The 12,420-nt window shown below is 34.1% G+C and overlaps 1 protein-coding gene across 1 annotated transcript; it reads right to left on the reverse strand.

Moving 5' to 3' along the window:
• Positions 1 to 688: 688 nt before the first annotated feature.
• On the reverse strand, positions 689 to 11,934 carry LOC116293095 (RING finger and SPRY domain-containing protein 1). The gene is made up of 17 exons (XM_089034257.1): positions 11,610 to 11,934; positions 9,225 to 9,277; positions 8,571 to 8,683; positions 8,147 to 8,303; positions 7,851 to 7,909; positions 7,183 to 7,249; positions 6,586 to 6,720; positions 6,320 to 6,330; positions 6,079 to 6,183; positions 5,453 to 5,510; positions 4,943 to 5,028; positions 4,378 to 4,489; positions 3,613 to 3,712; positions 2,889 to 2,963; positions 2,632 to 2,712; positions 1,892 to 1,996; positions 689 to 1,598 (listed from the first exon to the last, which is right to left on the reverse strand). The coding sequence occupies exons 1-17, from the start codon at positions 11,780 to 11,782 to the stop codon at positions 1,508 to 1,510; spliced, it is 1,581 nt and encodes a 526-aa protein (XP_088890383.1). The 5' UTR covers positions 11,783 to 11,934; the 3' UTR covers positions 689 to 1,507.
• Between the last annotated feature and the right edge of the window lie 486 nt (positions 11,935 to 12,420).

A 12,420-nucleotide genomic window follows, 5' to 3' on the forward strand; every position in this document is an offset into this window, starting at 1 on the left:
ACAAAACATCCACTCGGCTCTGCTCATATCAGAAACCTCGGGAATAGACTTACCGGTAATTTCAGACAAAAGATAGGGAATAGCTTTGTAATATTTCCCTAGTTTTAATTTTTTCAGCGTTTTCCGTAGACTTTGCGGGGTTGGCTCTTCTAAATGGTTCATAATTCTTTCCATTACTTCGTCGTCTAAATATACCGGCCGATGACCTTGAATGTGACTCATCCAGTCTCTGAAGTATTTTATTCTTTTGTATGGGGTCTTCTTACGGCCTCCATTAGCGTAATACTGCTCTTTGGTAGCATTTGGTACGGCATTACGAATATTCTTACCACATTCGTAACACTGTGCTGACGTGTCGTCTTCTATTTGCATTTTCTTGTCACAACAAATATACTTATTTGGTTTAGTAGGTACAAACTTGGGTTTCAAGCACTTTACACAGAAATCATAAACAAACTCTTTACATTCTTCGCACTCCATATATAGACTAACATATTTGCGCTGTTGCCCCCAACCACACTTGGAGTGGGTTGTTTCCGTAGGTGGATTTTTGACACGGGTCTTGCCCGTGTTGAGATTGCGCTGGAACCCCCATTCCCTATACTACTCATAGTAACTATTATTATTATTATTATTACATGAATTTTCTACTGTTTCAAACTCTCTAAAATAAAGCACCGAGGTCAAATCTTATTTCCAGTTAATTGGCTCAAGGGATGATTTACAGTAAGTTATGTGCATTTTTAAAAAGTGACAAAAAACTCAGGTTTGTTAGCGGTTTGAGTGTCCTCACTATAACTCATAATATTTAAAACTTAGACTTAGTATCTAACATCATATTTGATTTTTACCATGACCCAACTCCATATAAAACTCCATATTACCCTGGGTTAGATTTTTCCACGGATTCACTGAAAATCCCTCTGGAACCCAGAGTAACTCCATATTGAACTCAATAGTTTTCCTAGGTTTTGTAAGAGAAGCATGTTAAGAATAGGAGAGACATTCCTGTCCTGACTTCAATCAGTTTAAAGGTTGTTTCAAAGTTTGATAAAATCACATAAATATTCAAGTTCTAATCACCATAAATTCCCTATTTTCATTGATCCTGTGGTAGTACTATTAGTGATAGTAGATAGATAAAGTGTTTCCTAGATAAATACCTAAATATGTGTGAAACAGGACAGGCATTACTCAAGGCAGTGTTTGTTGTGTTTTAGCTGTGTCCTGACTTCAATCAGTTCAGCTCAAAGGTCATTTCAAAGTTTGATTAAAATCACATAAATAATCACTTTCTGATTACCATAAGTTTCATAAGTTTTTCATTGATCCTGTTGCAATGGTTGACAGGTAGTGCAACAGTGCGAAATTTACTTTGCACGAAATAGTGTGATGTCTATAGTGTTTACACTTGTGCAACAGCTGTGCTATTTTTGTCTTCTTCGTGTGACATTTATTTACAAATTGTTGTGTTATTTTAAATTTTATCTGTTTTGAAGTTGCATCATTATGACTCTGATTTTGGTATTCTCTTGGATATATGTTGACGGCAAATGGGACAGTGTTCAACCTTCAGCGCACAGGTCATACATAAATCCCTACAAAAAGTACAAAAATTACATTTTTAATGAGACAATAGCACTACTAAATGCCCTCACAAACAGTCCCAATATTTGACAGTCCCAATATTGTTCCTGTATTCTCTAAGGAATCAAAAATTTTAATATGAAAGAATTTTAAAAACTATTATGCAATTGAGTCAGGGGTAAAAAGTCATCTCGTTTCAGGCTTATTGATCCCCAAAAAATGTTGGGACTTTTTATCAGGTCCTTAAATGATAAAATTTGAACGTGAAGTGGGTTGCCTGTGATAAGTCATTCAGTCAATTTACCTGTGTTGGCATGGTAACAGTATGGTGTCAATAACTTTTTCAAAACATATTTTACATGGGTCCCCTAAGATGCTTTCTGTTTTCATGGCAGCCATCCTGATATGTCTGTGGATAAGCAAAACACTTATTCATTAATGGTTATATTTTGAAACATTCTTTTCTGCATATTTTTCAATTTCCCAACTCTATGTCATAAGTGAGTAGAGTTGCTCGTTGGTACTCTTCAAGGGTTTTTCTCCAGTTTCTCTGTTTTTTCCTTCCTCCGCAAAAATAACTTCTAAATTCTAATTCATACTTTTGGCAGCCTAATCAAGTGGGTCACAAAAACCTGTTTAACTTCCTTTTTACTTCACACTTAGATCACCATGCCGTTCTTACTGCATGTGCTGGATGAAAAGTTTGAAGACTATTGCAGATACATGGAAGTGAAAGGGGTGTGTGGGGGGGGGGGGAGGGGGGGTGGTAGGTTGGATAGGCACCCCTTCCACTTTTAAGTGCCTGCAGATACCAGCAGTACCATAGATGTAGAAGGTTGTCGACTGAGTGGGGATAAAGAACCCCAAGATAATACATGCAAGGGGAGGGCTGGCTCAGGTAAGGTTTTGGGTGTTGCTATTGTACTTTGGCACATCTCATATACAAAATTTTCTTATAAATGTGCATTACAATTAAAGAACCAGCACAGATAAACTATTAGACTTGGTAAAGAGCTTAACAACCAACTGACATGCATTACTTACTTTGGTAGTATGATTTTATCTTCTTCAGTCAGAATAGCGTAATCATTAAAACACTTGAAAGGGACTGTACAAGGGGGATATCTTGAAGAAAACATTAGAAAAGTGGAGTTATTTTTAATATTTAGAAAGAATGTCCACAGTTAATATTAAAAAGCACCATATTAATTAATGTTAACAAGAGTGAAAGATCAAGATTGATAATTTAATAACAATAATTATTATTACTATTGATATTAATTTAATGATAAGTAACGTACTTAAAAGGTTCTGATCCAAAGTTAAAAATACAGTGTTGGAAAGACATGAAGCTAGCTGCTGCAAAGAATCCAGACCTAAAAAAAAACAAAAACAAAACACTCACCACAAAATACTGATACTGATTTTAAGTGAACTCCCTAGATGAGCTCGAATGAGAGCTCTTGGTGTAAACTTAAAGAATTTATATGTTAAAAAAAAAAATTTTTTTAAATACTGATAGAACATGTTTATTTGTTCCTTAATTAATTTTATAGAAAGGCAGTGTAATTGGCTATTCGTACAGTAACCATATGCTGACTTGCAATTATTTTTATTCATACTGATGATAGATAGTTTGGGAATTTTTCAAGGATTTTGGTTCTCCTCGACGCTTAGGGAAAAAAATCAATGGCAGGCAAGATTCGAACCTGGCACCCTTGGCACCAAATGTTATATTATGAAGCCTATCCCAACCCTGACCCTAAACCTATCCGCTCAGCCTTGAAGTGATTTTGCTGGGATGCTTTCCGATTTTTGTCATATTTAAAACAATATCAAAATATTTAAATATCCGTACGAATAGAAATGTTATTGCAAGATGGCGTACCCTTACCATACGAATAGCCACTGCATTTTTAATAAATTAACTACAGTATTGTGATAATTGTTGTCAAATTAATATCACAATACTAATATTTATAAACACCAACTAGCACTAGTAATGTATGGTGTGAAAAGACTTACTTGGAGAGTGCTGGCTTGAAGTCTTTTTCAAAGTAATAACCATTAAGTGAAAATTGTATTTTCCGTCGATCAAGATCCAAAAGAAGACCTAATACATCCCCTGCAAGACCAAGACAATAGCGAGTCATTACTCTGATTAATAATGAAATTATTAAATTTTGTAAATAATGATAGCACTGCTCGATATTGCAAATTATTGCAAATTCCTCACTATGAAAAACAAAAACAAAAAACGAGGCACTGTTAAAGTATTGATTGGATACAGAAGCTATCTTGCAAGGCATCATGGGGCATCCAGGGGGCCAATAAAGCTTTTTTACAAGTTACTACTTATCCAATCAGAATATAATATGTCATATAAATCTGCTCTATTACCATTGACATTATGTCAGGCCAGCTATATATTATAATATCAAAAATTATATCTTGGTTCATGCTGAATTATTCACTTAAAATTCAAGGAGTATTCAAGGCCTCAAAAATGATCAGCTAACTAACCCATGGTTTTACACGGTCTTGCGCGTGGCCAACTTTCCAAATCATTTCCATTACCCCTCATAAAATGGAAGTAATGCCTGGTTGATATTGTATTTAAGAAATGAAAAAATTTGAATGACTAGATCTATTTCAGAACCATGCAAGCAAAGATCAAAGAAGAAACTCAAGGAGTTTTGCTAAAATTGTGAAATTCAAGAATGATTAAAGTGCGCTAATTAAAACAAGGAGTTTAATAAGGAGTAGCATGAACCCTGTGTATATAATTACCTGGTTTCCAAGGTGGATGCACATGTGGATAACTTTTAGCATTGTACCATATCAATTGCCTACAACCATCATATGCATAAGAACACTCATCATCACCAATACCATAACCTTCCTGGAATTACAAACAAAGTCATTACTATCTATCTATGAAAATTCCTGGTCACGGTACTGTACCCTAATTTGGAACAGATTTTAGCCTTTTTTCTTTGCAAAGATCCTTGAAAGCAAGATTACAACACAACATCATGAATCTTCAAATTTTATCAATACCTTGCAACAATTTCTGGGCTGATCTAAGTCAGGGCATGGCTAACACCCAGATTGTATCCTGAAACAACCACTGGGCTGATCAAAGTCAGGACAAATCTAACTCACAGATTAAACCCTGAAACAACCTCTGGGCTGATTTAAGTCAGGGCATGGCTAACTCACAGATCAAACCCTAAAACAACCTCTGGACTGATCTAAGTCAGGGCATGGCTAACTCACAGATCGAACCCTGAAACAACCTCTGGGCTGACCAATTTCTGGAAAATCATGACATCATCAAGTACAGGTCACTTACGTGATTAAGAAACTTGCTGTCTTTAGTTGCCCAGCCAATTTGCATGACACCTGCTGTCAATAGATTCACTTCATAATACCATACACCTGTAGATATGTTAACAGTAGAGAGTTTTAGATTTACGTTCACGGCAAACGTGAAACGTCAGTTGACCAGTAAAAAATTCTTTTAAATTACTGAAAAAGAATCGCAAAAAAGTCCAAGTACATGTAGTAGAAAAACAAAGGAGTATTTGTGCTTGGTGAGAAGGTTTGTAAAAGGTGAAGTGAAATACAAGAAAACTATGAAAACGTGTTCACGTTTGCCGTTCGTGGGGAGGAAAAAAAGTCAATCTAGAACTCTCTGTTATCAATAGATTCACTTCAAAATACTGTACGCATGTAGATATGTTAACATTATCAATAGATTCACTTCATAATACCATACGCCTGTGGATATGCTAATGTTTGTAAGACTGCACATCTATTTTCAGTCTCTAAAGGCAAGGCCTTGCAATTTTCAGCCTCTTACCTGATTCGACACTAAATGTACAACGAACACTTTCAAACGATGAAGCATCACATCTTGCCTGAAAATGAATAGTCATGGTTAAATAAGTAGTTTTCATTTCATTTTAGTTTTAAAAAAATTTCATTTTTCATTTTTTTTACTTTTCATATTTTCATTTTTCCCCATTTTTATTTTAATGTTTTTTTTTTTGAAATAGTTATTTTGTACAAATTGTACAGAAATCCCCCTATAGACCTCTTACCTATGATGTTAATACTATAACAGCCCAAGTGGCGGTCAAAATAAATGAGATATTTATGTAATATTTAACAATTATTCCCTGAAGGCGAAGTGAATATCGGGGAATATTTACCGAGACATGAGTAAATATTCCCCGCTATTCACTGAGGCGGAGGCAAATAATCGTTTTAGTATAAATACACAGGTGATTCTTTCAAAAAATGAGAAAAAAAGAAGATAAAAGACATTTTTCCCCCGGTAACAGCAATAAAGCAGCTGGCCGCTATTTTGGATTATCACTAGTAAGAGGTACTTATCATGTGATAGTGTGAGTTTCTCAACCAATCAGCGCACAAGATTTTCAATAATCACCTGTGTATTTTTACTAAAAGCATAATATAACATACCTCTAGTCCTGTGGGGGATATCTTAAGATATTCACTGACGTCATTACTATTCAGCATGGCTTTTATATCACTAACATCTACATTTTTATAGGAGAATACGCGACCCTTAAAAAGAAATGCAACAAAGTTGCTCTAAGTAACCCTGATGATGACGAGACAAAAAAAATTTTTTTTAATGCAGAAGAAATAAGTTTTTTTACAACAAGTATAAATATAAATAGGTTGAATCAAAACTACTTACAGAGTATTTAACTGCTCCAGGTTCAACGAAAGGTATATGAAATAGGAAAAAAGTAACAAAATAAAACATTGCTCTTGAAATACAATGACAATGTATAGATCAACAATTAATTAGTTTATTTTTTACTTGTTTATTGTAGTTCTCGCCGTTTGTTGTGGATTGAAGCATGGAAAGAAATCAGGTTGTTGTTGTATTGTCCGTTTGACTTGGTCACAAATAAACAAGCATCCTAGTTTTTTTATTTAATAAAAAACAAGCCAACTTACATGAATTGTCTAAACACCACTGAGCACAGAAGCCAGCTTGGTGCTCCAGCAGGTTGATACTCTTAAGAAATTCCTTTTCGATGACCAACAGTCTTTCTGCTATATCAGTCTCTTTAATAGTCTTCATATTTTCACCTAAAATAATATAATCATAATCAAATTATCACTATATATAATTATAATTATTATTATTAAAGAAAAGATATTTGCAATGGCTAATATTTTCTTAAAGCTTATGGTTTCCCCTTTGGTGCTTTTAGTGTTTCTCAAGTCCATCCTTTCTAATTCTTCATCATCCCATCCCATCCCATCCCATCCCATCGATCCCTTCCCATCCTTGCTCTCATTCTTCAGAGCCTATTACTCAATCTGTCCTCCCCGCCCAGGGAGATGAAAAAACTATTATGTGGGGATGGGTGTTGGGGGAGAGCTTAGTACTGTCAAAATTGTGGGGGTAGTGGTCTGTCTGCTATCTCCCACAGCTTCTTCCTCATCCCCACCCCTCTCCCCACAGTTCTTTTGGCCATATTGACTGGCCCTGTAACCATCCCTCTATTTATTTCATTTACTTTTCTCTTACTTTTTACTTTCACTTACTTGTTTGGGCAAATTTTTCCAGTGCTAATATTGAAAATAAGATAACAGCTGGGTGTTCTTTCACATTCTATTAAAAAAAAGGTATTTTATGAACGGGTTACCACAGGTAACCCAGTAAAAAATTAAAATATAAAATCATAAGAAGCCTAGTCATGGAAAATGCAAACAAATATTGTCCAATCTTGGAAGAAACCTAATAGCATGAGTTAATGATCAATGTTGCTACTTTTAGGTATTGAAATGAGCATAAGCCACATCATCATTATCAAGTTCCATGGACACCTAATTAGAAGAAGATGAATGTACAATAGCTGTTATTACAGTTGAGCCTGCAATGCGATATTCTTTTGTGTTAGAATCATACAAGTGAGGCTATCGGGTCGATATAATGCTCGTTGTCTCATTTGAATCTCATTTGCATGCATCCACAATCTGCTATTTTATTACACCACTAAATAAGTTACACTACTAGCATAGGGAGGTCGCGGTCACTTTCCTGCCATGTATGAGTTATATCTAGAGAGCTTCCCACCATATAAACAGGTTAGTAAAACTCTTGGGGATGGCACCCCCTCCCCTCCCTACTTGCTACAACCAGAGTCGCAGAGAGCATCTCTTGGATGCCTTAGTAATGTGTAGAAAGAAGATAGAGTGGCACTGAGTCTCACCAATCGTTCAAGTAGAAATTCTAAGTTTCCTGGACTAAGTAATGCAATACTCATTGGACCTGTAACGATAAATTATTATAAAATAATTACACAAAGTAAATAATAAATGTAGTATGAATGTAGAGAGTGTAAAGCCTGGGTTGGTACTACTGTAATATGGCCTCACAATGCAAGTTTTGATATTAGCTTCAAGTGCCCCGTATATGGATAAGAAAGACCCACACCCCAGAAATTACAAACACTCCCTATTTTTAGTATTTTTGGGTAGAAATCATAGAATGACAAAATAGACACACCAGCCAATTTGTCTGCTAGACAAGCAAGTACCACGGCCAGGTTGCGGCATATAGCAGGTGTCAGTGGACTCTCTCTGGTATCCATCTTGGTTTCAAGTTTAAGAAGTGTAGTATCTTTGGACAGATCTAATCTAGTTATCAGGGAATTGATACCATCCTAATGAAATAAACATGATATTTAATGATTATTTGATGAAGGCAAAGCAAATATAGTGAATATATACTGAGCCACGAGTCTTCGATCGTCAAGGTAAATATTCATTATAATCAATAAGCCTGAGGTGAAGAATTGTTTAAGTGTAATTTTAGTGCCACTGATGGACAGATATGCCCCTTAACACAAGTAGTCCAAGAGTAAGATTGTCTAAGTACCTCTATTTTTAAAGATAATTATTGTAATTCTTTAGCATTTCCAATATGTTACCTTGGTAGGCAAAGGGCACTCGTCAAGCAGAAATGACAAGATCGCAGTACCAAGGGAGTCCTCTAATGGAATCGCAAAAATACAAGACTTGACGATTGTTAGCCATCCATCATCTGAAGAAAAAAAACAGCATATGTAATAGACTTAATCATGATTAATCAGAGTGGAAAAAAACCCAGCTACAATCATGATACCCTTCCAGCATTTATTATAATAATAATTTAATAATTTATATTGCATAATTACATTGAAGGAAGATCAAGTATGCATTACGATAATTATTATGATAAGTTCATGATAAATTAACAATAAAAATGACTAATAACTAATTAGAAAGAATACATATGGAATGAATAAAACAAAATAATAATTAAATGCCAAGTTGATTAAAATCCAATTGAATAAAATATAAACATAAAAATCTAGTAACTAGCCATAGGCTAACCTAAAAAGATACGTCTTATTCAGTGGTCTCTATATTTACCGTAAGTCTCAAAATCTTATAGCAGTTAAACACTAACCTAACTCTACATATAAACTGTCCACTTATATTCTTCATAAAATGCAAATGGAACACGTACAGTAGTGTTGTCATCAGATAATAATAAATTGATGGAATAGTATAACTAGATACTAGCTACCTAATAAACTCACCTTCTTCTGCCAAGTAATGCAAGACTATCATGCATTCTGGTGGTTCCTCATCACTGGAGGATTGAAATAATACAAAGAGATTATTTACCAGCCAGTATGTCTAGCTAGGGAAAAATTGTGCGTGAGGTCTTGAATATATAGACAAAGGCTCTTAGGCCAAGGATATTAGGCCAAGGATTTTAGGTCAGGGTCCATTTTCAAGGCCGAGATCACAGTTTTCGATATCAGAACCAACTTTAAAACAATAAATAACTTAGTTTTTTTCTCTTCTAGGTTCCTGGAACAAAGTCAGGGATAGAAAACACTGCCTGCTAGATGAGACAATATCAGACGAATGATTAGGTCATCATGTACAATTTCATTGTTCTCTCCATTTTAGAAACCCTCAGTCAAATCAACTAAAACCTCTTTTACTCTGACGAAGGACTAGCGTCCGAAACATCAGTAAATTTTTTCATCTTTTCACAGTGTAAAATTTACCCTTTTATCATTAATACTGTTTCATTAAAAACACTGACGCAGCTCACATTAGTTTTAAGCTAGTTATCTCTTCTTAAAACCTATGCTACTATTATACAGGTCCAGGTTCATATGGTACATCCAATGTGTAGTCCAAAGGCCTTTCCTGAGACATAGCAAACATGATGCACTGTGTCATACATTGATTAATTATTAGTGAGCCTGCTGTAGCATACAATGTGATGGAAATGCCATTAATACATGCGCATCGTTATTATACTCAACTATTACTATATACTCCCATGTGCTTTAAGGTCGGCTTTAGATATCTTCAGCAATCAGTTGAAATGGTAAGTACGCTTAATTTCAAATTTTTTTGATTATAAACTCAAAATTTACTCTTAACAAAGTATTAGGATTTTTAATGCTATAAAACTGAGAGAGCTAAGCAAACCTTAATATGAAAGTCAGTCACTTTTTTGAATGCAAATGCTGTCTTCAGGAATGAAACTGTTGAAGTTAGCAAAATCATCAGTTTACTTATGATACTGCTTGGGAATATTTAGCAATCCAGAAAGCCATTTGTTTATTTACTGAAAGAATTTGATTGTTGACCATTGTAAAAGCCTTTCATAATTTTTCCTTTTAAAACAGCCTCTATTACTGAGAAAAGTAATTGCCAATTAAATTGTGGGTTGCGTTCTTGGACAGTAATATACATGTACAGGCTCTAGCCTAAGACACGTAAATGATCGATTATGTGATCAATAATACATACTTCTAAATTTCTTAGTTTTTATCCAAAGTAATATTATTACTGACCAAAGTTGTTTTGTATATATGCAAATGAAAAAGTGATTTTTATGAAATTTATTAACTATTAGTTAAACATTAACAATCTTATACCCCATTCACACCTAAACGTGTTTATAGTTAAACTGTGTTTTCATAAGGAAAAAAAAGAGAAACTACAGTAGAAACCTACAATATAATGAAAATTTCTAAAATATTATCAGAGCAAGACAAAGGATAGCTTACATGCATATTTCACCAAAGATTGTGCAGTGTTGGTAGATAGTTTTTCAAACCTGTTTAGTTAAACCACTTTAAAACATGTGCCTTGGCGAATGGGTATTAGTTTATAATTTCAACAAGGCTTCAAGACTTGTCTGACATTTCATGTCTCCAAGGTTGCATCCACATGTGTCCGCAAATTTTTGTATCCGTATCCGCAAATTTTACGAAAACGGATACGTGTGGATGGTGAAAACGAATATGCTGGGTGTGGACACGAATATTTTCATATCCGCAAAAAATAATTTGCGGATACAAAAATTTCCAGATACGTGTTTGGACGGGGCCCAAATTTCCTAGTTTCTTTCATTCTACTGGAAAAATAAGAATATTTAAAATGTGCTTTCAAGAAATTATTCTAACTCACTTTTTGAAAATTACCTCTAATACAACAATTATTGATAAGGAAAGTGAAAGTTAAAAAAAATAGGGCAATACTAAGTAAAGGCCATAAAAAGGGAAGCCACAAAAAATAAATGTTCGACTGAAAAGTATACCAATTCCTATAGGATGTGTACAAATAACTCTATAGTAACATAATTTATTTAAAGTAAAATAGTAAAATAAAAAAGTAAAATAAATAGGAGAGTTAAGCTATGTACTGCAGTATGAATTTAGATAAAATATAGAAGCATTTAAATTATTATTGTGTACTATTTGACTCCCCTTATAACGTTCTATAATCCATTGAAACAAATTATTGTATTTGACTTACAAAATAAACTTAACATTTACTTCATCAAATAGAACAAAGAATGCTGAGAAAATTCAATACAGCAACTGGAGAGCATTTCCTCTGAAAATATAACACAATGTAAGGAAGAATGAAAAGGAATTGGCTTTGTTTCTTACCTATCTGCTAGCTTTCGTAGAGCAGTCAGAGCTTCAAGGACGAGGGAGTCAGTCCCACCAAGGTTTTGTGGTCTTTTCCGACCATATCTTCGTCTCTCTGGAGAGTTCACCTCTTCGCCATCATTATGATCTTGTCCAAAGTTATCGTGAGATTTACAGCAGCAAACTCCCATAAATAAGAGACTTAGACTCTAACTAAATCAACTTGAACATCTAGCTACTCAATATGGGGAATTTTAAAAAAATATCAAAAAAACTCTGCCATTTTTTACGTTATTTCGTCACGTTCTTTGTGTTTTATTTTTATTTTGAGTGGGCAGGAACGACGCATGCGCACAAAAGTCATGCTGACAGTACTTCCCATAATTTTGACAGAAAAAATGAAAAAGAAGTAGAAAAAAAAAATTTGATATATATATATATATATATTATTAAAAGAAATGAGAAAATTATTTAAAGTAACTCTCAGCAATTTACGGCAAAATACCTAAACGCACAGCTAAAACTATTTTGCTTATAAAGGCAAAGCTGAATTTCTTGGTTAAAAAAAAGTTCTGAACGACAAGTAAAAAAGTGCTATAATTCTTTCATGCTCTACGAAAAAAAATATCTAAGTCTGGAAGCACTTTTTGCACTTTTTTATTTCATATACCTTTTTCACTTCACTTGCGCCTAGTGCCATACTTTTTACAGTTTTATAGTTTTACAGAAGTTTTGAAATTCTTTAAAGCTTTAAACCATATTATCTGAAAATTACGAAATACTTATTTATTTATTCTTCATTTCATTTCACCCATTTATTTTACTCCAA

Source organism: Actinia tenebrosa, unplaced genomic scaffold (genome assembly GCF_029948245.1).
Source record: "Actinia tenebrosa isolate PJP-AT-01 unplaced genomic scaffold, QUT_ActTen_1.0 PGA_scaffold2__45_contigs__length_23673736, whole genome shotgun sequence".
In the NCBI taxonomy this organism is placed as follows: Eukaryota; Metazoa; Cnidaria; class Anthozoa; order Actiniaria; family Actiniidae; genus Actinia; species Actinia tenebrosa.

Bases quoted from the DNA above. Each gene is read 5' to 3' on its own strand.
- LOC116293095 (XM_089034257.1), bottom strand. From the start codon at position 11,782: ATGGGAGTTTGCTGCTGTAAATCTCACGATAACTTTGGACAAGATCAT. The intron at 2,713-2,888 runs GTACGTTACTTA...GTTTTCTTCAAG, and splicing joins TTTGGATCAGAACCTTTTAA to ATATCCCCCTTGTACAGTCC. The intron at 1,599-1,891 runs GTAAATTGACTG...TACTTTTTGTAG, and splicing joins CTGTTACCATGCCAACACAG to GGATTTATGTATGACCTGTG.